Here is a 25,584-nt window from a genome sequence, read left to right on the forward strand (position 1 = left end):
CAGGCTGGGGGCGTGACTGTACATATTTGTGTTTTGTTGTTGTTGTTGTTGTGTGTTTGCGTTTCTTTGAGTGACTACATGCTGTTTTTGCATTCAAGCAAAAAGAAAAGAGACTTTGCTCGGGCGACAACAAAGCACCTTAGTTTGCAGTGTGAGAAAACCTTTTCTGAATCTACTCCCCCAGATGGAGGTGGTCACTCCCCCTTCGGCACCCCACAAACACACACACTGGTCTTGTGAGTTTGGCAGCATCTGCCGCCTGCAGCTCTTCTGCGAGGTCCGTGCACAGCTGACCAGGCGGTTCATGGGGAGGGGACAGCGTGGGCCGCCCACAGGGGTACTGGCTGGAACTGGTTTAGCCGTAAGCGGTCCCAGCATCCAGCGCACAATCTGACCTTTGTGTCCACGTCGTGACCGTAAGTCATATAAATCACTCACGCGCGTCTTCGGGAAGATTAGATAACGCTTGTGAACGCAAAGCTCAGCTGTGATTTTTAAAAAGATGTAGGGAAGGAATCTTTAACGTCTGTGATGGAATATTTAACACTCTGAGTCTTTCTTAAGGCAAGTTTAGTGCGTTACATACACTGGGGGGAGGTGAAGGTGGTAGAGTGACCATAGGTGGCAGAGGTGTCTAAATAGAAGGACACATTTCTGGAACAAGTCGGGCAGGTGTATTTACAGTAACGTGGCAATGTGTGGGACTATACGCTTCTCTCTCACAAGTTCTCACTGCGCTTGAGTGATTTTCTTTAGTCTCTCTCTCTCTCTCTCTCTCTCTCTCACACACACACACACACACACACACACACACAGAGTCTATATGTTAAACTTCATACAATGCGAGCTGTCTTCCCCCCCTCATCTTTTCCAGATGTATAAAGGATAGCACAAGCCTGGAAGCATGTGGATCCTTAGGGTCTGAGGGTTCCCCTCACAGGTGAGTGGAAGGCTGGGATCCGGAGCAGGAAGTTCCAGAAGGAACGCTGTGCTGCTGCTCCCTGCTCTTGGCCGGAACATTCTTGGCCGGAACATTCTGGGTCAGCTCCCGCCCAGCGCCTGCTGGTGGGCCTCGAGTTCTGTGCTGTTGGCACAAAGGTGACCCGTGGAGCAAGCACATCATCAGCGAGTCATTTCCTTCCATTCTCAAGCTTCCTGAACGTTCCCCTGGTTAGTCATCTAAGGGAGACCTTACATCAGCTTTTGTTGGATCCTCCCTGATGACTCTCGTGTGTAAAATCATTTTATTGCAAACTCTGTTATCTCAAACGTTACTTCCCGATTGCTTACTCCTTTTGTGTATTTTGTTTTGGAATGTTTGCCTACCTTTATGTTGGGAACTGTTAACAGTTTTACAACCTGTCTTTTGGATATCACATGACCGATATGAAAATGAAACTAATTTGATAGGGAATCGTGTATTGAGTGCTTTTAATTTCTTAAGCATTCAAAATACAATTTTTAGAGGCTTCCTTAACATTTGTCACACACAAAAATCTATTTGTTTCCTACGCCACACCCGTTGGATCTCCACCCTCACGATCCCAAGTCATTCTGGTAAAACCTGAGGCCAATGGGGGAGCGGACAGGCCGGTTGTGCTGTGTCTTTAACTCATCAAGCGACTTCCTTCTGTGCAAGTTCTGGGTCATCGATGTCCTGTTGTGGAGGCATTTCATCTGATCAAGTCCTCAAATAAAAGACTATTAAATTTACATTTTTATTTTTATATATTTCATTGATTTTTTTACAGAGAGGAAGAGAGAGGGATAGAAGTTAGAAACTTCCATCAGCTGCCTCTTGCACACCCCCCACCAGGGATGTGCCCAGGACCAAGGTATATATGCCCTTGACCGGAATCGAACCTGGGACCCAGCCACACCGGTTTCGGCTAAATTTACATTTTTAATTTAAAGAGGTTAAAATTCCAGGAACGCTTCCCATGTCAAATTCTGCTGGTGAAGGAACACGCCCAGCCTAGGCCACGGGGCGTCCCCCAAGAGCCTCTGGGCGAGAACCTCTTTCCTGCCAATCAGCTCGCGTCTGCTCTCCGCCGCCGCTTCCGCCCCCGGCCCCGCCCCTCCGCCCCAGGCCCCGCCTTCCCGCCCTCAGCCTTAGCCCCGCCCCTCCCCTCCCGCCCCCAGTCACCCAGGCCCCGCCCCTCCCCTCCCGCCCCCGGTCACCCAGGCCCCGCCCCTCCCCTCTCGCCCCCTGTCACCCAGGCCCCGCCCCTCCCCTCGCGCCCCCAGTCACCCAGGCCCCGCCCCGCCCCTCCCGCCCCCTGTCACCCAGGCCCCGCCCCTCCCCTCCCGCCCTCAGCCTTAGCCCCGCCCCCGGTCACCCAGGCCCCGCCCCTCCCCTCTCGCCCCGCCCCTCAGCGCTGCGTACGGGAGCTCCCGAGGCCGCCCCGCCCCTCAGCTGTCATCCGCTTCCGGGGGCGCGGGGCGGCGGGCGGGCCGGACGCGGGCGGAGCAGCCTGTGGGAGCGCCGCCCCGCCGTGTGGTGGCCGGTGTTCTGGAGCTCAGGCCGCCCGACATGTCGGGGCTCGTGTCAAGGTGAGCGGCGGCGGGCGGCGGCGCGCGCCTGCGGGAGGAAGTGTCGCCGGGCCGGCGGCCGGAAGCTCCGAGTCGCCCTTGGGGACCCCACACTCCCGCCCCGGCCCGCCCGGCGCCCCGGCCGCCCTCCGGCCAGCACCGCTGGAAGCATTCCCGCGCTCCCGCCCCGACGCTGCGGGACTCCTCCCTCCGCACAGCGGCTGGCGCTAGAGGAGTGGGGGGCGGGGGCCTGCCGGCGCCCCGTGCTCCGGCGCCGGTGCCCCGAGCGGCCCCGCCGGTGCCCGGAGCTCCCGGCCGGCCGCGGGCGGAGCGCGGGGGAGCGCGTGTGCGGAGCCCTCACTCCGACGCTGTGCCCGCCGCCCGCTGGCGTCCCGGCGGGTGGCCGCACCCGCCCTGCGGCCCCTTTAAGGGGGACCGGCTGCCCTGCGGCCCCTTTAAGGGGGGCCGCACCCGCCCTGCGGCCCCTTTAAGGGGGGCCGGCTGCCCTGCGGCCCCTTTAAGGGGGACCGGCCGGCCGGCTGGCAGCGGAGCCGGGTCCCCGCCCTCCGCCCGCGCTGGGCGGGAGTGTCTGCCTGAAGAAGGCGTTGCTGGGGGACACTGTCCACAGGCCCAGTGTCAGGCCCTGTGTGAAGAGACGGAGGGGTCGTTCTTTACTTTTCATGCTGTGAGACGAGCGGCCCGCGCCTCCGAGCAGCTCAGAGGTTCGGTGGCGTCTGAGAAAAGCAGCCCAAATCCCGCTCTGCTCCTTTTGAAAGTGGGCAAACGGCGTCACGTAGCCAGCGGGGAAGTCCCGGTTACTAACGAAGTTGGCTGACCCGGGCAGGGGCTTGTCACCCCCAGAGGTCAGGCTGGCTTCCGTCCACCCTCCATGGGGCAGAACTGGCCGGGGAGCTCTGGGCAGTGGCAGCCTAGCACCGCGGAGCCCGGGGCCCGGGGCCGCAGCCTGAGCCCCCAGTGCATTCAGGGAGAGGGCCCAGGAGTGCTTCCGGGGAGCTGGGTCTCCGTGCTGGGCTGAGCTGTGGGGTAATTTCCCGGGAGCGCCGGCCTGTGACGCCACAGCTTGTATGCACAGTAGAGTCACCTGCAGACTTGCACACAGCCGAGGCCTGGGTCACAGCCGAGACCAGGGAAGTCCTAAGCCCTGGAGGTGGGCACAGGCACAGGGGTTTTGTCTGTAAAGTCGGTGCTTTTAGAAATGTGTCGATCCCAGAGTTCAGGGTGAAGTGACAGAGCCTGGCCTACCTAGGGACGTTTTCTAAGTAGGGTTTTCATAAGTCATTTAAAATCTGAACTAGGCTTACCCGGGAGCACCATTTCTAACGTTTTTTAAAAACCTAGCTCCGTTCTATCTTTTTGGAACTTGTTTTTAACAGCAGAAAATGTGAGAGCTCTCTTCTTTAAGTCAGAACACCTTTGAATTCCTTCCTGAGGCCAGTACCCAATGCCAGAGCAAGGTTAGAGATGTGCTGCCAGATTGGCGAGCTTTATGTAACAGCTTCTACACTTCCTGCAGCCCGTAAACAGGAGAACAGGCCTAGCTTCACGTCCCAGTGTTATGTGCAAGACAATTTTATTTCACTCATGGAAAGTTAATAAAAACCTGCCAAATGCAGGTGTAACTCACTGAGTGCTGCATACATAGGTCGAAAAAATCTCTGGACCAAAGCAGAAAACAAGCAAACCGAATTGCCACTAAGTTCCTTACCAGATTTTATATAATCACTAGAGGCCCGGTGCACAAAATCCTGCACCCTCTCCAATCTGGGACCCCATAGGAATCGGGCCTAAACTGGCAGTTGGACATCCCTCTCACAATCTGGGACTGCTGGCTCCTAACCACTCACCTGCCTGCCAGCTTGATTGCCCCCTAACCACTACCCTGCTGGCCTGATCAACATTTAACTGCTCCCCTGCTGGCCCAATCCCCCCAACTTCCCCCCTCTTGCTGGCTCGATCACCCACAACTGCCCTCCCTGCTGGCCATCTTGAGGTGCCATCTTGGCGGGAGGGCGTGGTGCGGTGCCACCTAGGCCTTTATTTCATAGGATTACTTCTCTTCTGACTCATACGTGTATTCAGGTATTCAGAGTCCCCAAGTAACTGAGTTTAAGTAACTCTGAGTTTATGGTCTTCTCTTTTCTTCCCATTGGCTCCAAAACTGTCACGTGGTTGAGGGGAAGCAGACATACATACCCCAGCCTTCATCACTCAGCCAGGGGCGTCTCCACAACCTTGGGGTCCACGGCTATAGTACAAAGAAGAGGTGGTAACGCTCTGAGAGACACTGCGGGGTGCCAGGCCCCACAGACCCCCTCCCCACCCGCACTCGTACCCTTCGGGGATGTGTGGGGGAGCTCAGCACTGTCCTCTAGTCACTGCGCAGGTCTGTTCCCACGCTGCTTGCTAGTGATGGGAAGCCATGCCTTCCTGCTGGCCTCCAGCTGTGTGGCCCCAGTCCTCTGTTCAGGGACTGCCGCTGTGGTCTGCGTTCGGCTCATCCGGCGCCCTGACACACCACATCCACCGCCCTGAGGTGGGGCCAGGGGTGCTGTAGGGCAGGGTCTTGCCTTGTGCTTTGGGAAAGTTCAAGAAGGCAGGGCCAGCCTCCTTTTGTTCCTCTGGTGCCCTGGCCCCGCAGGTCCCGACCAGTTACAGAAAGCAGACAGGCTGGCTGTGAGGTCCTCTCACTGGGTGTCTGGGAATTGTACTGACCCGGGGCAGAACGTTTTTGAGTAAAGACTTGGCAGTGTTTTCGTAAGTGTGCAGGAGCGCACCCTCACTCCCTCTAGCTCCCTCCCTCCAATTCTTCCTGCGATCTTTCTTCCTGATGGAGGAGGCAGTATTTTCGTGGTGATGACTGTTTGCTGCTGGCCATCTGGGCGTATCTGGACGCAGAGAGTATTTTCCCCAGTCAGTTGAACAGTGGGTCCTGGAGTATTGAGTTCCATTTAAAATGAAGCTACTCTCCACCACCGCGATTATACAGGCTAATTTAATCCACCGCCCAAGCCTCCCCTGCATTTCACCTGTTCTTCCCTCTTCCTGGCCACCTCTGGCCTTCTCCTGTCTCCACGGCTCTGCTCTTTCAGAATGGCCTGCACGGGACATCTTTCCAGAAAGGCTTCCTCTGCTTCGCAGTGCGGATTTAAGATTCCGCTGTGCCTTTGTGGAATGGTAGCTGGTTTCTTTTTATTAATATTTCATTGTGTAGAAATACCACATTTTATTTATCCTTTTACCCATTGAAGGACCTCTGGTTACATCCATGTTTAGGCTCTTGTGAATAAAGCTACCATAAACACTTAGGCACTGGTTTTATTATGAAAATATTTTCAACTCATTTGGATAAATACAGGGAGTGCAGTTGCTGGATCATATGGTAGAGTATGTTTAGTTTTGTAAGAAACTGCCCAGCTGTCTTATAAAGTGGCCATACATTTGTTTCTACCAGCAATGAATGAGACTTAAGCCTTTTTAATTTTTGTATTGAATTTATTGGGGTGACATTGTTTTTTATATAATTTGTTGGGTGGCATAGGTTTCAGTGTATAACCTTTAACACATCATCTGTACATTATACTGTGTGTTCACCATCCACTCCCAAGTCAAGTCTACTTCAGTCACATTTATCCCCCTTTGCCCTCTTCTACCTAAATCTTAAAAAAACCACACACCTTTTTGTTTTAATACATTTCCGAAGAGACTAAAGCAATGCGTATAGTATTTATACGTTGAAATGTGACTTCTCACATTATTGTGTTCATTGTATCCTGCATTTGTTTCAGGTTTAACGCATTCAAAAGGACTCATGTCATACTGCAACACTTGGTAAGTCGGGGCTTTGTTTTGCTGGCCTGGTAGGTTAGGAGGTGCAGCTCACAATGCCGTTGTTTGGGAAGAAGAGAAAGACTGGCAGGTGCTGACCTTGGTACGCCCTGAGGAATGGTGCCTGACCAGCATGACTTGTGGGAGGCGGCCTGAGGCAGGCTGCGGATAAGAGCATGGGTCTTCGCAATGTGAATATGTGTCTTTTCCGATGGTCTTAGGTGACCCTGCTAGCGGTTCTCAACCTGTGGGCCCTGACATTAGAAAGGTTGAGACCCGCGGCTGTGGAGCCTAAGACCACCGGAAAACATGGATATTTACATTACGATTCATAACAGGAGCAAAATTACAGTTATGAAGTAGCAACAAAAATAATTTTATGGTTGGGGGTCACCACACCATGAGGAACTGTATTAAAGGGTCGAGGCATTAGGAAGGTTGAGAACCACTGCCCTAAAGGAATGTATGAAGTGGGTGGAGCCATTGGCCTTGGTCAGTTGTGTGTAGCGGAGACCTGGGAATTGCTGTGTAGCTTGAATGATAACTCCGGTGTTACATCAGTCAGCAGTCTAGGCCCTGAGCAGTGAGACTGGGGATTAAGTTCCGGTGTGTGAGGCCCTCATGGGAGCATGGGAGCAGGTTCTTCATGCCTGTGCCATGGAAGCCTTCATTTTACACCTGCTGGTTCTTCCTCCTTTCCCAGCACCATTCCTCAACCAGCCTTTATTCTGCTCAGGTTCATTTTCAAATATTCATTGCTATGTTTTGCATGGACTGTTCTGTAGCATCATCACCCCCTTTTTTCTTGGCATATATGAAGGCCCAGCTCAAATACCAACTTTTTCCAAGTTATTGGTAGCCACTGTAGTCTGAATTATTTGCCCTGTGTATTCATCTTTGCTTTTTAAGTAGCTAATATGTTGGTTGGTATAAGTAATAAGAGATGTAAGGGTATTTCATCGTCCACGTTGACTCCCTACACTTAGAGGACAAATGTAAGGATGTGTGGGGTACGTGTGGTGGTTTTCCCTGGAGCGGTCTATCAGATGGACGCAGTCACCGGGTGATGGGGTCACCCGAGCCTGTGTGAGGCTCTGCCTTTGGTGTCGCTGCTTCCATGAAAGCTGTCATTGCCCTCACAGAGGCTGTGCGCCCACACGGATGCGGCCGCGGAGGTGCTGCTGGAGAGGAGGGGCTGCGCAGGGGTGATCACCCTGAACAGACCCAAGGCCCTCAACGCCCTCAACCTGAGCATGATCCGGCAGATCTACCCGCAGCTGAAGGTGGGTCGTTTCCTCACAGCAATTGTATCTGCCACGTTAAAATTCCTTCATAGCCCTCTTCTGGCATTCTTCCCCGTGGAGTCATTGGCTGTCTGGGATCGGCCCACGTCCATCGATTCCTAGCTCAGCGCTGGCCCTGCGGGTCCCCTGAGGCACCAGGCAGGGCGGGCGTTGCCCCTGGAGACGGCTCCTCCACTCCCCAGGCTCTAAATCTCTCCTCTGTCCTGCCTCTCCATTCCCCCCGCCTTTTACCCAGCGATACTGGCTCTGCCTCGTGGGCCTGGCGAAGGCACAATGTACTCGGCTTCCCCACGGCAGCAGCCTTCTGATGGAAGACCACTGCTTTTTAGCTGCGTGGCCAGCCTTTTCTGGAAGGCCATCCGTCAGCTTTCCTGTTCTAAGTGACCTGCAGGCCCAGGGGAATCATAACTCTAAGCGGGACCATTGGTGCTGGAAAGCTGGGCTTCTGTTTATCACTCACTCTCCTGTGTCTCACTCTCCTGCTGTGCGCGAGGATGCTAGGGCCTCCTTGGATTGCTGCGGAGAGAATCAGGCAGTGGGCCTCGTACGGTCAGCCACATGGCGTTACACAGAGGCGAGCTCTCCCTGGCCACCTGCTCTCCATTCTTCACCTGACCAGTCTCTCTTCCCTTGTGCTGTGTCTGTTGGAATTCCTTGTAATAGGTTCTTAAATGTGACCCAGAGAAATAAGCCCGGTGTTCCGGGTTCGAGGTGGGCCGGAGAGGAAGCAAGAAGAGTTCCTGTAGAACGCCACGTTTCCACCGGCTGTCCAGCTGCATCTCTCCTGGGCATCCGTACTTCTGTTCCCAAGTGTGAATTCACAGCACCTCTGTTAGCTCTTCTGTCTGGAGTTAACTAATATCTTATTGGTCCATAGTTCCAGTCGTTTGAATTTACACTGGCTCTTGGTTCTTTTATCCTACTTAATTTTTAGCTGGCCTTATCAGCCCCAGCTTTCAGATTTGGTCTGTGTGTTTTCTCTCTGTCACTTATAAATTTGTCAGTAGGACAGAGCCCTATATCAACACACTAGAAAGATTATTTCTCTGTTTATCAACAACCTGTGGATGGATTACTAAACTTATGCAACCCGTAGTTGTATTAAGTCCTTATATATATTTAACTTTTGTCTAGAAGTCACGGCAAAGACATCAGATGCCATCGTGAAAGTTGGGTCACAAAGTGTATTCATTGGCAGCCTACATTGGCATAGCCTCTATTTACGTCTGAAAAGAAGTGAAGTTGGGGTCTGTTCTTCTGGACATACCTTATAAGGATATGCTATGTATCACATATGATATGTACACAGGGGGGCGGGCAAAAGTGGTCTATCGGTTTACACAGGTAAGGATGTGTGTCTGTGCCAGTGCCCGTATCTTAATGAGCTTGTGCTTATTCTGTCTTCTTTCTAGAAGTGGGAGCAGGATCCCCAAACCTACCTGATCATCATAAAGGGCGCCGGTGAGAAGGCTTTCTGTGCTGGGGGAGACATCAGAGGTACAAGCCCCCTCTCCCCTGAGTGCTCATCCACAGAACGATAAAGTGTCAGCAAGCTTGCCCACTGCCCCATTGTTTGGTTACTTTGTAGAAATTTTAAAAAGGTAATATATTCTCATGTAGTTAACTTGTCAGTTTAAAGGTGAGTGGAGCCTTATGTATTGATTTTTAGCTTCTTTAGACTATTTTTGCATAAAAGCCTAACTTTGTATTGTTGTTTGGAAATACAGTTACAAATTCTAGAATTAGTCTAGTTTACATGAAATAAAACAGGGATTTCAAGTCCAGGAAATTTAGCTTCTTTCAAGATCACAGTTCAGAACAATGAGTGGGCATGCAGAAAAAAAAAATTTAATGATATTGTGAAGGTCATTAATTTTATATGGAAATGATTGATTAGAATAAGCTTAGGAGGAAACATAAGATCCCTCCTTTCCTGGGAGAATGGCAGGTGGTGGTCGGGACTGAGCAGAAGGTGGAGGAGTTTGGGGCGTGAATCAGGGAGAGCTTCAGAATGACAGAGATATTGAGACCGTCTTCTAATAACCATGGAAAGAGGCCAGATTTGGAGCGTGCTAAAGGAAGATCACATTAGGGGCTGGAGTTAGTTTAAAACTATAGTCAGCAGTTTTTGTGTGACTTGCCCATACAGAAGACACACTGTCCCTTTCATTTGTATGTTAGTGGTAATCCTCAGAGGCCTTCGCCACGGAGGGCGTTGTGCTGCAGTGAGGGGGAGAGGGCCTAGTGGTGTGACTATGCGGGAGGAAGGCAGCGTGGAGCTGGGAGGACAGTGACTGCCACAGGAAGGAAACCGCTTGGGAGTGCTGGTGACTCGGTTTTCTGTGCGCCTCTGGGTCACGCCAGGCAGCGGCATGCCGCGGCAGCACCTTTGGGAGATGGATTTCCTTTTGCATTATTAATAAATATGGTCTCACTATCTAGTGACCTCTAGCTTCTCCTTCTGTGTTTCTCCTTCAGTCTTTTACAACTGCTTCCTTCTTGATTTTGTTCCTCTGGCCTCTGTGCCTCTGTAAGTACTCCTTGTCACTTTCTGGGAAATCCCTCACTGTTCAGACTTGGCCCAGACTGTGTCTTCTGGGAGCCTCTTTCCAGCCTTGACGTGAGCATCGCACCGACACTGTGTCTCAGTGTCCTCTTTCCAGGCTGCACTCCGGGCCACTGTCTTACCAGTAGAGCACTGTCCCCATGATTGTAGCACCTAAAATGGTGCATGGTGCTACAATCATGGTGGATGCTCAGTAAATGTTGTGTGGGGAAAAGAAAGTGGCAGAAATATTGAATTAGATGGAATACGTGTGTGTGTGTGTGTGTGTGTGTGTGTGTGTGTATATGTATATATATATATTCCACTCTGTGTGTATGTGTAGTACACTTGATACATATGTCACCACTGGCCAGGTAGCTGCTTTGGCTAGAGCATCGTTCTGATGCACCAGGGTTGTGAGTTCTATCCTGGTCAGGACCACATACAAGAGTCAGCCAACTGCCGAAACCGGTTTGGCTCAGTGGATAGAGCATCAGCCTGCAGACTGAAGGGTCCCAGGTTCGATTCCAGTCAAGGATTGCGGGCACAGCCCCACTGAGGGGTGTGCAGGAGGCAATTGATCGATATTTCTCTCTCATCTATGTTTCTAGCTCTATCCCTCTCCCTTCCTCTCAGCAAAAAAATCAATGACATATTTTTAAAAAACAGTCAACCAATGATTACATAAATAAGTGGAACAATAAATCCATGTCTCTATCTCTCTCTCCCCTTCCCCCTCCTCCCTCTCTCCTTTCTCTCTTTCTCTCAAATCAATAAATTAAAAAAAACAGATATATACTACCAAAATAAATGTATATCCACCAAATATTTATTCAGGTGCTACAGAAAACAGTCAAAAGAAAGTGCATTTTGTAGCAATATATAACTTATACATTTAAGTGTAACATTTTGTAGGAAGTTCTTAAGAATTTTCCTTTGAAATTTTGACATGGGACTATGGATCTGGGGCTGACTATAACATATCCGTGGCACGGGCAATTTCAAAACATTAACAAATCCTTCTAGAGTTTTCCCCGGTACTGAGTATTACAATATTTTAAATTTATTTTACTGACTAGAAAACACTTTTAAAAAAAATTTATAATCTTTCTTTCTTTCTTTTTGTAACAATCTCAGAAGTGGTGAAGGGAGACAGGAGGATAAGCCGGGATTTCTTCAGAGAAGAGTATGTGCTGAACAATGCCATTGGTACGTGCTTTGCTGACAGCTTTGAAAACGGAACCAAGAAAAGCAGCATTAACGTATGAATTATTGAAAATGTAATCAAATAATCTTACTAACCTTTCATATGCTGTGTGTCAGCCATAAGTAAATTTGATTAAACTATTCGGACTGTTCATTCCAGAACAGCTGACACTTTCCTATCAGTAGGCTGTCTGTCCTCACTCGTTTGTCACTCAGTCGATATGAAAACATGATTCTGATCACAAGGCTGGCTTTCTGGGAAAACAGAAGCCATGGGTCCCAGTTTTCTGGGTAAAGTGAGGAATCATTTTCTGATTCTAGAGAACTTGGGGATGAGACGTCTCTGTAGTTGATGTTCAGATCCTGGGTTTAGAGGTTAAACTCCAGCGGATAATCCAGTCAGTGCTGTGTGCGGCCCAGCCCTGGAGCTCAGGCACCAGTGCTTCATTTTGCTTGCTGTTGTACCATGTATGTAGAAGAAGTAGGATTCTACGCGTTTTAAAATTAAAGATTTGGAACATAAAGAGCCAGAAGACACTCCTCCGCAGAGCAAGAAGGCAAGAGAATCCAGAAAGTTGAAGATAATCTAAGAAATCTCTGGGACAACTTCAAGCGAACCAACATCAGAATTATGGGGATCCCAGAAGATGAGAGAGAGCAAGATATCAAAAACATACTGAAAGAAATAGTGACAGAAAACTTCCCACACCTTGTGAAAGAATTAGACTTACAAGTCCAGGAAGCATACAGAACTCCAAACAAAAGGAATCCAAAGAAGACCACACCAAGACACATCATAATTAAAATTCCAAGAGCAAAAGACAAAGAGAGAATATTAAAAGCAGCAAGAGCAAAGCAGATAGTTACCTATAAAGGAGCACCTATCCGATTGTCAGCTGATTTCTCAACAGAAACCATGCAGGCCAGACGAGAATGGCAAGAAATATTCAAGGTGATGAATAGTAAGAACCTACAGCCAAAGATAATCTATCCAGCAAAGCTATCACTCAGAATTGAAGGCCAGATAAAGAGCTTCACCAATTAAAAAAAGCTAAAGGAGTTCATCACCACCAAACCAGAATTATTTGAATTGCTGAAGGGAGTTCTTTTGGAAGAGAAAGTAAATAAAGATAAAAAACTATGAGCAACGAATACTTAACTATCATCAAGTGAATCTAAAAACCAAAAAAAATCAAAAAAAAATCTGATGAACAATATTAACTGTTGAATATAATAGAATCAGAGGTATGGAAGGGGAATGAACTGACAATTCTCGGGGAAAAGGGGAGAGGGGGGTGTGGGAAGAGACTGAACATAAACTGTGCACCTATGGATGAGGACAATGGGGAGTGGGGAAAGGGCAGAGGGTGGGTTGGGAACCTGGTGGAGGGGAGCAATGGAAAGGGGGAAAAAAGAGGAACATCTGTAATAATATGAACAATAAAGATTTATTAAAATAAAATAAAATAAAAATAATAAAATAAAATTACAGCTCCGTCTGCCTTGTGACTTTCCTGGCATGTCATCCATGTCTGCCCCAGAGGCAGCTGCTACCCCTCTGCAGAGACCAGTGTGGTTAATTCATGGTTTACCCGCCCAGACCACACTCTGGGTTTTCACCACAGACTTAACTATATGTTATATAGAGGGTGTTCGTAAAAATGTATACAGACTTCAGCAGCCGGTAACTCAGTTAACCCTTTGCACTCCGAACCATTCTGGACATTGGCTACCAGCTACTCGACGCTAACGGCAGAAACGTGCGTTGAATTAACTCAATTCCCTGTAAGCACTAATAAACTGCAATGTCCCCTGAGAGGGGACAGCGGAGTGCAAAGGGTTAATTTTCACTCCTTTTTAGGTTTAACCGATTTCAGATAATGGCTGAAGTCTGACTCAGCTTTGGGCAAAGAAAATGTATCCTGAAGTGCTGCCAGGCCTTTTTTACGGAGATACATAAAAGATAAAGTTCATGGTACAAAACTGGCGATAGCTGACAAATTGAGGCACACAAATGCTGAACAGAAGGACCCTTTATGTCTGCGACCCCACTGCTTCGCGCTATCACAGTGTCTGGACCAGAATGGGCATCAGGTTGAAAACAGGCGTTGGCAAAAAAATTACTCATATCTGTAGTCTCTTTAACTTTTGAAAATGAACTGTGTGTTAATAAACACTGACTTAATAACCGTTCGAAGTGTATACACAGTTTTTGGGACACCCTGTCAGATATACACATAGATATGCATGGAACCGGTGTGTGTAAGTGCATTTGTGCCTAATGCCAGTGTCTGTTGAGTTGGCAGTTAATGATGGAGCTGAGACTACAGCCTGGGTCTCTGGCTTCTGGGCCGTGCTTTTTCCTTTATGCTACGCTTCTCTTTTATGCTACGCTTCGTATCCAGTTCCTTGAGATCTATAGAAAACAAGTTACGTTCTTTAAAACACAGCTGTGTACATAGACATCAGGGGCTTGTAAGGCAGTTGTTAGTCATATTTCTCAGGAGCTGAGGTAAACAAGGCTTTTCTTTGTTCCCAGTTGCAGGGTTGAGTTGTTAAATGATAATGAACAGATGATCAGGATTGTTTATGGGTTGTCATTTAAAAAAATATATATTTTATTGATTTTGTACAGAGAAGAAGAGAGAGGGATAGAGAGTTAGAAACATCGATGAGAGAGTCATCGATCAGCTGCCTCTTGCACACCCCCTACTGGGGATATGCCTGCAACCCAGGTACATGCCCTTGACCGGAATCGAACCCAGGACCTTTCAGTCCATAAGCCGACGCTCTATCCATTGAGCCAAACCGGTTTCGGCTGGGTTGTCATTTTAAGAAGAACATTTTACAGGCCACACGTTTAGTCTGCCTTGATATTTCTTGCAAAACATTTCCTTGGGAAAATATTCAGTTCATGTAATGTTTTTTGTTTGTTTGTTTGTTTTTGGGGGAAAATATGTTAAACATTGCAATTAATTACAATTCTTTTTCTTTTAGATTCTTGCCAGAAACCGTATGTTGCATTTATTCACGGAATTACAATGGGTGGAGTAAGTAAACTGTTTTACTCTCATCATTACTATGTGAGTTGTATTACAAATAAGTTAATTATTAAACAGAAATAGGGCCTGGCCAGGTAGGTCATTGGTTAGAGCACTCTCCTGGTACTCCAAAGTTTCAGGTTCAGTCTTCAGTCAGGGCACATACAAGAAGCAACCAATGAATGCATCAATAAACTGAACAACAAATCAATGTTTCTCTCTCTCTAAAAAAATGATTAAAAAAACACACAAACCAGAAATGAAGCGATGAATATAACACAGTAAAGCTCGTTGAAACAAAGTTATGTTTGGATTGCAGACCTTGCAAGTTTGAGATATATATATATATACACACACACACACACACACACACACAATACTCACTTCTTTCACGTTTAAACTATCTCCACCCAAAAGAAAAAGGTCTTACTTATGTTAGATGCTGTGTTAGCTCTGAATTAACAGTTTTTTAACAAATAGAACTCACTGAGTTTTGTTTTTAAGACATGGAGAGCCCTTTTCTACAATAAGTAACCGGATCACTGCCAGCAGTGTTGGACGAGATCCTGGCTGTGCCTGTGTTTCGCCCTGAGGCTGGGGTTGTCTGTGGCACTAACTCCCTTCAGTGACTGTTCTCTGACATCCTCTGAAACGTGCTTGTCACCGAAATCTGTACTTCAAGCACAAGCTCTTACAAAGAAATCTTACAGGGCCCTGGCCTTGAATAACTTGACGTGGATTTGGAGAAAACTTAAGATAATTAGCCAAGTGGTAAATTGTTTGGCACTGACAATAGCAAAGACAAAGGTTTAAAGAAGTGGGAGGCAGAAGGGAGGCGATCCAATAGTTGGAACAGAAATAATAAGATAACTAAAGATTATTTTCTCTTAATTAACTAAAAACTATTATAAAAACTCTCAGACCTTTAGGAGGAACTGCCTGGGACTCCAGTGGCCTCTGTGTCACCAGCCACAGCCCCACTGGTTTTACAGCCAGAGGCTATGTGACGTCTCTTCCCAGTCCTGGAATCCTAGGCGGCAGTATGGTGTGGGCCAGGGACCCCTTGCTCTTGGGGTAGACCTCTGCAGCCAAGACATCTCTCCCATTATTCACCACACGTGGGTGTGGGACCGGCCAGCACTGCGTCTCTGCCCTCCTACCAGCCTGGGGTGGCTGTGCTTTCAGTCCCTAGCTGTAGGACATCCACTCAGCCAGATTTCAGGCGGCTCTGAAGGATGGTGGTTCTCTAGCTTAGGTGTCTGACTAGGTCTTAATAGAACACCTATAACATGATATTGGCCTTTATAGAGTGTCAAACATTGTGACTGACCTCGTAAATGTTGACATCGAAGGATATAGGTAATAACTGAAGGATTTTATTCATTTCCATTGTCTTTTAAAATATAAGATTGACATGTAGTACATAGAATTTATAGGAAATTGCATGTGTTTTTTAATATTTTCTGAAAAAGGTCTAAAAATTTTAAGAGCTTTTAAATGGCTGAACTTGAACTGAGGAAATGTAATGAAAAGTTAGAATAATCAGAAATGAGGCTCTTTCCAATGAGTTCACACTTACAGAACTCTAGTACTTGACATTGGTTCAGATAATTTACATGTTTTAACTCAACTGTGTGATGTCAAAGACAGGTACATTGGTTAGAAAGGATTAAGAGTGAGAACTAAATCTAATGGGAGTTTTGAACAATGTGAAAAGGATGTAACATAGGAAATGTATGTTACAGTGTGAACACTGACATAAATTCTGATACTTTGCCATCACGTGTATACTCTTTATTCATTTTATTCAGAGATGCCTGTTAAGGTGTCCTTCTCAGTGACACTGGGTCAGAGGCTTGCAGCCAGCCTTTTCACTTTCTAGAACGTGTGTCTTAGTAACCGTTCTCAAGAGTTACATGCTTGGCCCCATGGCAGCTGAGAAAAGTGATTCTGCTGATTTTACTGATGGAGCTTCAACATAGTAAGATGTGCTCACATTGTCCTTAAAGCTGCGGGCGCTTCCTGGAATAGCTGTGTGTTTCTGACGGCTGGTGCCATGAAGCGCACTCGGGTTCCGGGTAGTCACAGCTCCAGAGGCCTTCCGTTCGGAATGGAGGTGGGGGAAAGAAGCATGGCAGGAGAGGGAGTGAGAACATTTCTGCTAAACAAATCTATTGCAGACCCGGGGGGCTGTGCACTGGCCACCCAGCCGTCTCCTGAGGTTGTGGGTTAGGGCTTCCTGTCAGGCCATCTCCTGGAAGCAGTTCTTGTGGGATGAGAAGAGGATTATTGTTTTATAATACTCTGAGTGGATACATTTGTTTTATCCTCTTACAGTGTTTTAAAACATGTTTGGCTTATTTCCTAGGGTGTCGGACTCTCCGTTCACGGGCGTTTCCGAGTGGCTACTGAAAAGTCTCTCTTTGCAATGCCAGAAACTGCAATAGGTAAACAAACCCACATTTTCATAATTACGTTATTTCCACTTATTTTGACTACGCTGTGCATCACATAAGAGTTCATTAATTTCTTCAATAACAATGTAATCTGGACTGCTAGGAAACGGAATATGTGAACAGCTTTATGCTAACAGACTGGACAGTGCTCTGACAGCTGAGTGGCCAGCGGGAGGTTCTGGCTCCATTTTGATTGATTGTTTTACCACCTCTCTATGGGCAGCATTTTCCTGCTTTTTAAGATGCCTGGCAGTTTTTAACTGGATGGTAGACATGGCATACGGGCCAGGCTGTGTACCCGCTTCGGCCTTGCCCAGCACAGTCCTCACTCGCGTGCTGTCCTCAGTGCCAGCCCGCCTAAAGCGAAGGACGTTCTATGCATCGCCTCCCTGCGAGCCCCGGCATCTGTTATCTAATTTCAGGACTGTTCCCTGACGTGGGCGGAGGCTATTTCTTGCCAAGACTTTCAGGGAGACTTGGTTACTTCCTGGCATTGACAGGGTTCAGGCTGAAAGGCAGAGATGTGCACCGAGCAGGCATCGCCACACACTTTGTAGACTCTGAAAAGGTGAGTGCGGGACGTTGCATCTTGTGCTGCTGGAAGAACTCTCCCGGGAGCGGGAGGCGGGGGGGTCCTTGGCTTTGGTGAGCCCGGGCCTTCTGCCTACACTGTGACCGCAGGGAAGTCTCCGATCCGCCTGGCTCCTCGCACGGACGCAGGCACTGGGTCTGGATTCAGAGTGGTCCTGCCTGACACTTCCTGTTATAGTTTTAAACGAATTATTACGTTTTGTACAGAAATCTATTTTAAGAAAGCCTAACGTATAAAAATCTAAAGTTACATAAACAACGGTAGGCCTTTATTTTATAAAAACACTGGAGGCCGATGCATGAAATTCGTGCAAGGGGCTCAGTCCTCCCAGCCCCGGCTTCGTCTGGAAGGTCGTGCGGCTGACCCGTCTAATTAGCCTATCACGCTTTCATTGTTATAGGGTTTTGTTTTTGTTGTGTGTTTTTTTTAAAAATATATTTTATTGATTTTTTACAGAGAGGAAGAGAGAGGGACAGAGAGTTAGAAACATCGATGGGAGAGAATCATCGATCAGCTGCCTCTTGCACACCCCTTACTGGGAACGTGCCCCCAACCAAGGCACATGCCCCCGACCAGAATCGAACCTGGGACCCTTCAGTCCGCAGGCTGACTATCCACTGAGCCACACTGGTTTCAGCTGTTATAGGTTTTTGAAGGGTTCTCTTGGTTGTCAGTTCCCCTGATTCATTAAAAGGTACATGTATACAATTTGGTCTTACGCACTTGGCCTAACGTGTGTCTTTGCTTTGTCTTTTTTAAAAACAGCATCGCCAGTTTCCTTAGCACAGTGGCCAGGACAGAGAGCCAGCAGCCAGGGTTACTCCCAGGTGCCATGGCCTCTTTAGGCCCCACTCCCACGCCCAACCCCGTTTCCCATCTCCGAATGGGGGCAGTCTCACCATAATAGTTGAAACTACTTGTGTTAGATGTAACAGAAAACCCAATTCACGGCGATTTTGTCTCAGAAATCCGAGCAAGAGGTTTGGGGTTTGTTCTGGGACACCTGGCTGAGCCCCCCTGGGTTGGCGGATGGCACTGAGCCGGGGGCAGAGGAGCCGACCCGCTCATCCCACCAGCGCTTCCCGGGACCGTGGGACCAGGCTCCTCGGGAGCACGTGGCAGTCGGAGGGCGGGGGGGAGGAGGTGTTGGGGAAGGGGAAGAGAAAGGGATGTTACATAAATGAAAAGCACAGAGCTGAAGGTCCCTCTGCGCGGCTGTGAGGGCCAGCCCATTGGCTGCAGCTGCAGATTCTCTCCCCTCTGGCATCTCGTTACTGTTACTTTTTTACCTTATTATTGTTATTTTTTACCTTTAGTTGAGCCTGTTAGAAGAAGATCTATTATCCCTGAAGTCTCCTTCCACAGAAAACATTGCAGATGTCTTAGAAAGTTATCAGACAAAGGTAAGCTTGTCAAAGGTAACCTCAAGTTTAATTCCGGGGAAGGGCGAGGGCCTGAGGAGTGGCTGGTGAGCACTGTGGGGTGTGGGTTAAATGAGTGTGCGCAGCCTGCTGGAGAGCACAGAGGAAGGGTTTGCAGAGCTATGGGGCGGGGGGACGGGGACTGAGAATCCCCTCATTAACACAGTGCTGTGGACGAGTCCCCTCGTTGATGCGGTGCTGTGTCACGGCTCAGCACGCCTGCAGCAAAGGTCTGTGTCCACCCGCTAAGGAGGACCTTGAGCCTGGCCGGTGTGGCTCACGGGTGGGGCAGCATCCCGCACCAGGAGGTCGCCCGTTCCTTTCCCGGTCGGGGCACGTGCCCGGTGTCGGGCTTGATCCCCAGGAGACGGCACGCAGGAGGCAGCGATTGATGTTTCTCATCATCAATGCTTTTCTCTCTCTCCCTCTCCCTTCCTCTCTCTAAAGTCAATGAACGCTTATTAAAGAAAAGAGAATGGCCTTGATGGAGGGGAACGTGTGCATGAGGGGGGCCCGGGTTGTGAGGGGCCCGCGCTGCCGTGTGAGGAACGAGGAAGGTGGGGAGGGTAAATGAGAGCTTGTGGCCCAGAATTAAAAGCCAGTTCGAACCGCAGCTGCCCAGGCCTTACGTCTGCGGCTGCGGGCAGCTGGCGGGGTGCCTGCATCCCGTGGGGCTGGGCAGGACTTCCCAGGTCCTTGCAGTTCGTGAACTTCCTGACACGCTTAACGGTCATGTGCCCATAGATGACGGGAAATAAAAACACAGGGACACTTGGCCTTGACCCTGTCAGGTGCTGGCCTGGCATAGACACGGTCTGGCTTTGCACACGCAGGCAGCAGGCAGGAGCCTGTGGGGGCAATGGGACTGAAAGCGGGTCACTCAGTGTATCGGTAAATATGCACGGATGGAGGATTAATGTCAGTGTTTTTCAAATTTTTCAAATTAACGTCAGTGTTTTTCTTTTCGAACAGTCCAAGATTGATGAGGACAAGGCATTCGTGCTGGAGGAGCACCTGAGCATGATCAACAGGTACTCAGGCCGGGCCTCCTGCTCCCAGGCTGTCGGGGACCTGTGATGGGTTCTGTCCTGCTGAGCACGCGCCCGATTCTGCAGCTGGCGGCACAGAGCCGTCACTCACTGACCTGTGACAACAGCTTCGTGGCCTCGCTGTGGGGAGCCAGGCCATGGCGTTTGGGCCATCTGCCGCCCCGCCTTTAAGTGGGAAGAGAGGCTGGAAACTACCGCATTCACTTCCCTTTATCTTGGTAACGCCGTTTTCCCTGAGGTCTGACGGGCCAAGCCCCTCGGCCAGGGGTTAGTGAGGGTCTGAGAGAGGACAGCGGAGGGAAACTACTGGAGATGGGACAGCCGTCTCTGCAGTTAGAAGCACACTCTTCCAGTATGGATATCGTTCACTCACAGTAACAGACGCAGGATCCAAAGAGGAGGCCCTGTGCATTGCCGGAGGAGAGCAGTGTCTCTCCCCCGCCTGTAGGGGGAGCTGTGCTCAGGCTCCTGGCTGTCAGGAGGAAGGGCTCTCACAGGTGCCATCCCTGTCTTCCCTGCAGCTGCTTCTCCGCTGACAGTGTGGAGCAGATTATTGACAATCTACAGCGAGATGGCTCGCCTTTTGCCCTGGAGCAGGTGAAGGTAAAGCCAGGGGCACGGGCTGGGTGCTTGGGTCAGGGGCCTCCCGGGGGCCAGGCAGAGCACACTGCTGTTATTCCCACGAAACCTCACCCAAATCCGATGCCCAAGGCAGCCGGTGGCCGTCCCGGGGGCCCCAGGAGGCACGCTTCCCTTCCAGGGTCCTCCTGTCCGGGAAGCACAAGGGACATGGGGATTCGAAGGTGGGGCAACGCAGACGGTCACCTTGCAGCCGTGACATTGGCCTGTAAGTTTGTCTAAGGAGCAGCAGCTCAATACATGGTTTTTGTAAGCAGGAGGTTTCATTACAAAAAAGAAAACTTTCTAAACCATTGTATGCCATAATGCCAGCGGGGGGCCTTCCCCACACACCACGCATGTCTGTGAAAAACAGCTTTCCCTAAGTGGCAGCCCTGACCAACTGTAAAATCATTTTTTTGTGAGAATTTTCAGCTGAAAAATTTTCAGGGTCCCTTTCTGTCCAGGATTATGAGTAATTGTAATATATTTTTTATAATATTCATTGCCAATTGATTTTTTTAATTCAAAACATCGTGGCGTGTGGGGATGGTGTCCACTTTGGACGCGTGGCAGTTAGCTGGTTAAGCCAGCAGGAGGCCCCGTGTCCAGCCATGCCCAGCGCCCCCTCCGCCCCCAGGCAGGTCCTCAGCCTGAGGGAGCAGCCGGCCAGCTGGCGACAGTGACAGCGGGAGGCGCTCTCTGTGTGAGTGACGGAGGGTAGGCCCTGTGCTTTCAGGCTTTAGACACACAGGCCCCCTCAGCAGGCGGACAGCTGCCTCCCTCCCTCCCCACAAAGGTCACTCACGTTATTGAAGCTTTTAGGAATGTTTGCATAAATGGAGGCGATCATTTTCTATTTCAAGGATGGTGACTTCAGTTGGCTCTCTGTTTCAGAGCAGTATAGGAACTGGCATTCCTGGTTTTGTTCTTAGCGCGTGGCTAAGTGTGCACTTAGCAATTCCGCATGACAGCAGCCACGCAGCACGGGGCCTGACGGTGGTCTGGTGCCCTTTCGGCAGCACGGAAGTTCAGTGGCACCCCCCTTACTAGCACCCTCCCCCCCGGTGGGGGGCTGGACGCCCACAGCGGCCCTCTGTTCCTCTGGCTGTGACCGCCCCGCACGCAGAGCAGGGCCACACACTCGCCACCTGCAGCTCTGGGAGGGAGCGTGGCTCCAGAGTGACCTGACGGACGTGACCTGACGTGATGTGACGTGGGTGAGATCAGACCCTGAGGAGGCTTCCTGGCTGAGGAGCAGGAACACCAGGCCCTGCAGGAGAAGAGCCGTTGGTGTGGGTGAAGCGTCTGCAGACGAGAGGTTGTGGCAGACCTGAAGAGGGTCCGTGTTTGTCCCTGAGAGCCTCTCGCTGGCTCCTCGCCCCGGCGTCTCCGGGGCCTGTGTGCTTCTGTGGGTCCAGGGCGTAGCCGTGGCCGTGTGCCAAGGGGCTGCCACCTCCTCACAGCTCAGGGTCCCTCTGTCCAGGATTGACGGGAGACAGCATGTTCTCAGCATTCTCACTGACCGTTAAACACACGTGTGGTTTCAGTGTCCCCAGAGGTGACACATGGCACAATGCTGAGTGGCCTCCCAGGAGCCCTTCTCCATTGGAGAGGAGTCTGCTGGGGGCCACGGGTTAGAAAACCTCGCTTGGCGCATGGACAGGATTAGCCGAGGGGAGCCGCACGCTGCTGGGACCGCCATCTGAGTGCTGTGTGAGGGAGCACATTTAACACCGTTTATTCCACCGCTCAGCTGTCTGTCACAGACAGTAAAGGAACTGTGGTCTGAAACCGGCAGACGCTTCCCTAACAGGTGATCAGTAAGATGTCTCCAACGTCGCTCAAGATCACGCTGCGGCAGCTCACAGAGGGCTCCTCCAAGTCCCTGCAGGACGTGCTGACCATGGAGTACCGGCTGAGCCAGGCGTGTGTGGTGAGGATCGTCTGAGTGTTGGCGTCTGAGGCTGCGAGCCAGCGTGTGCTCACTGCGGAGCGTGCCCAGGACGGAGCCATCACGGAACACAAACCCGCGGGCCGGGCGGCTGGGGCGCGGGGACACTGGGGCGGTGGGGGGCGGTCCGCGCCGATGCTGTGGCCAGCAGTGGCCCGGGAGGGGGAGCTCAGCGGGGGGCGTGCCGGGGCAAGGCCTCACCAGCTCTCCCTCCTCTCCTCTTCCAGGGAGGCCACGACTTTCCTGAAGGCGTCAGGGCAGGTGAGTGGCTCCTTTGGCTCTCCTGGGAGCGCACACTGTGTCCGAGATGGCTGCTGTCTTACAGTGAAAACTAGGCTTTTGTGCAGATTGCAAAGAGTTAAAAATTACCAGCGGGCATATGGGGAGATAAGTCATTGCATCCGATATTGCTTTAAAAATTTACACGACCGGCTCACTGCTCCCTCACTGATATGTAAGAGGTCACCTGCTTTTAAAGGCCCGGGCAGAGGCAGTGTGAGCTTGTCACTCATTCTGCTGCTGGAGCTCAGAGAGGTGCGTTTATTCCACATCAAGCCCTCAGTCCCTGCCCTCTCCCTTCCCTTCTCCCTCCCCTCCCTCCCGTCCTTCCCTGCCCTCCTCTCCCCTCTCCTTCCCTTCTCCCTCCTGACATAATTAGAAAATATGTGACTGTTTTTGTTTATTCCTGTTTTTGCTTATCATCTTCAAAGCCAGTATAATTAGAAGAAGCAAATGGTTGATTTTTTTTTTTCAATTCTAGCACATTTGCAATAATTTGATGCACATGCCATGTCCCTAAAAACCATAGCGGTTACTCCTGTGAGTTTCCCTCTGTGTGCACTTTGCACATCTGATTCTCTCGTGCTTTTACTGACCACTCTCATGTGGTGAGACGGGCTGTGCCCTGGCTGACAGCGCTGTGCTCTCGGAGCTGGCCTCGGTAAGCCCGGTGCGCTGGCGGAACTGTCTGAGCTTGCGGCCGGACAGCGGAGCACAGTGACCTGGCTCACTCCCTCTTCCAGGCGCAGGGCTGAGCTGAGGAGGTGCTAGGTCGTACAGAAGCCGAGTGAAATGGCATTCCCCCAGTTCCCAGCGGCGGGGTCAGAGCCGGGCTTCTGGTGTGAGGAGGGTCTGTGGTGCTTGGGTTATGCCGCCAAAGCCTTCATTTCATGGGAGCAGCCTTCTTAAACTTCACAAGACAGGCTTGTTTCAGGTACTCGCAGGGATTCTAAGGAAAAAGCACTGAAGCTGAGCAGCATTAAGTTCTGGTTATAATGCAGGTTTTATTCGTCTACCTTTTACTAAAGAGAAAGGATAGGCCCTCCTTTCCCAGCGTAACCTTTTCATTCAGAAAGGAGCGCCTATGCTCAGGAGAACTGCTTGGTGTTTTGTATAACTAAATGTTTGCGTTAGTCTGCTAACTAAAAAATATGCCATCAGAGTAAGTAAACGAGCAAACGAGGGGAGTGGCTGTCAGATGTTTGCTGTCAGCACCTGGAGCCACCGGCTCCGGGCGTGAGGGAAGGAAGCAGGTTGTTCTGCAGCGCAGCGAGCTGCGGCGGAGGAGCCATGCGGGCTGCCGCGCCTGCAGTGACAGGCCTGCTCCTCGGGAATGAGACGGACTCCGAGCTCTTACTCTGTCCTGGCCTGGAGGGACCGGGCGGCAGACAGCACTGGCCGAGGCCGGGCCTGGCGGGAAGCATGTCCCAGGCTGCTGCATGCCACGAGGTCGGCTGGGATGGTGACGTCATGCTCAGCACCCTCACTGTCCGTGCTGACGCGGGCCTGCAGTCAGGCAGCCAAATAGAGCCCGGGCCCGTGTTTAATGATGCCCCCCTTCCCCTGCCCCCACAGCCTGCTCCCTTGTTCCCAGATGGCTGCTCTAACCATTTACCTTTAACCCAAAGGCGCTGTCTAGTTCCCACATGTTGGTGCATTCCCTCTTCACAGGGTCTGTGCACGTCTTAGCATGGCTCACATGCCCGCCACAGCCATGTGCATGCAGCCCCCCGCCTCCCCCACCCGGGCTTTGTGACAACTGTCCCTTCCCATGCAGCGTGAGGAGCACAGGCTGCCTGCCCGGCCGTCCCCATGTGGCAGCGCCTGCCGCGGAGTCAGCGGGAAGCTGGCACCCGCAGGGCCTGTGCAGATGGCCTCGCTCACCCCGGGGCCTGCCGGCGCCCTCCGGTGACAGCACCCATGGGGGCTCCTCATGATGCCGGTGACGGTCGTGTTCGGACTCGGCCACAGGAGTCAGGGTCCACACTGGGTCAGGCATGAGCCCCTTCCTCTCCCTTCAGCCGTCCTCCCTCACCTCAGGCGGCCCCCTCAGCCCCGCTGGCCCTGCTTCACAGCAGGAGGCCCTTCCCGGCTCCGCTGTGGAGGACGGGTTCCAGCCGGGCTCTGGTCCGCGGCGGAGGCCCGGCTGGCGGCTGCCCCCCCGGGACCTGTGGGCCCGCTTTTAGAGGAACAGACACTCCCGCTCCGTGGACAGCCACGCCTGGCACCGCAGGGCTGGCGCCCGGTGCCGGGACCTGGGACGGAGCAGTGACCTGACCCTCTCCCTCAGTGCTGATAGACAAAGACCAGAGCCCGCGCTGGGAGCCGGCCCGCCTGGCGGACGTGACCGAGGAGGACGTGAGCCGGCACTTCAGGCCCCTGGGGAGCAGCGACCTGCGCTGGTGAAGGTGGTGAAGCGCCGCCGGGAGGGGCCTGGGACCGAGGCTGGCCAGCGGCTCGGCCCGTCTGGCCGCTGCCCGCTTCCGGTGCCTGCGAGCGGCGCGTCCGCTGGCCCCGGGGGAAGGACGGAGCTGGCACTTCTGAGCCGCGGCCGCAAGGGAAGGGGGGGCGCCGCTGGCCTCGCCGCGCGGTGTGCGTCCCCTCGGGTCACTCCGCTCTGCAGAAGGCGCCCGCCTGGGAGCCGGGAGCCGGGAGCCTGCGTCTAGGGTCTGCAGGCGTTTGTATGTTGATTAAGTAAACTCATGTACAGATGATCAAAATAAAACACGCCATTTTTTGGA

The 25,584-nt window shown here is 51.2% G+C and overlaps 1 protein-coding gene across 2 annotated transcripts; it reads left to right on the forward strand.

Annotated features, from left to right (window-relative positions):
• The first annotated feature begins 2,406 nt into the window (after positions 1 to 2,406).
• HIBCH (3-hydroxyisobutyryl-CoA hydrolase) lies at positions 2,407 to 25,584 on the forward strand. 2 transcript variants are annotated; one of them, XM_036423196.2, is made up of 14 exons: positions 2,408 to 2,553; positions 6,339 to 6,381; positions 7,521 to 7,661; positions 9,095 to 9,179; positions 11,365 to 11,436; positions 14,431 to 14,483; positions 16,843 to 16,921; positions 17,353 to 17,498; positions 18,839 to 18,925; positions 19,916 to 19,974; positions 20,514 to 20,595; positions 22,427 to 22,546; positions 22,792 to 22,825; positions 25,134 to 25,584. In XM_036423196.2, exons 1-14 carry the CDS (start codon positions 2,534 to 2,536, stop codon positions 25,247 to 25,249), a joined length of 1,137 nt encoding a protein of 378 aa, XP_036279089.2. In that variant the 5' UTR covers positions 2,408 to 2,533; the 3' UTR covers positions 25,250 to 25,584. The 2 variants fall into 2 exon arrangements, with proteins under 2 accessions (XP_045432195.1, XP_036279089.2); XM_045576239.1 differs by lacking the exon at positions 11,365 to 11,436 and having other exon boundaries at positions 2,407 to 2,553.

The sequence above is a fragment of the Pipistrellus kuhlii genome, unplaced genomic scaffold (genome assembly GCF_014108245.1).
Source record: "Pipistrellus kuhlii isolate mPipKuh1 unplaced genomic scaffold, mPipKuh1.p scaffold_m20_p_79, whole genome shotgun sequence".
In the NCBI taxonomy this organism is placed as follows: Eukaryota; Metazoa; Chordata; class Mammalia; order Chiroptera; family Vespertilionidae; genus Pipistrellus; species Pipistrellus kuhlii.

What these genes read in the sequence shown, in the direction of transcription:
- HIBCH (XM_036423196.2), top strand. Translation starts at nt 2,534, where the DNA reads ATGTCGGGGCTCGTGTCAAG. An exon ending in TGCTGGGGGAGACATCAGAG is followed by an intron (nt 9,180 to 11,364) that starts GTACAAGCCCCC and finishes TAACAATCTCAG; the next exon opens with AAGTGGTGAAGGGAGACAGG. An exon ending in TCCTGAAGGCGTCAGGGCAG is followed by an intron (nt 22,826 to 25,133) that starts GTGAGTGGCTCC and finishes CCTCTCCCTCAG; the next exon opens with TGCTGATAGACAAAGACCAG.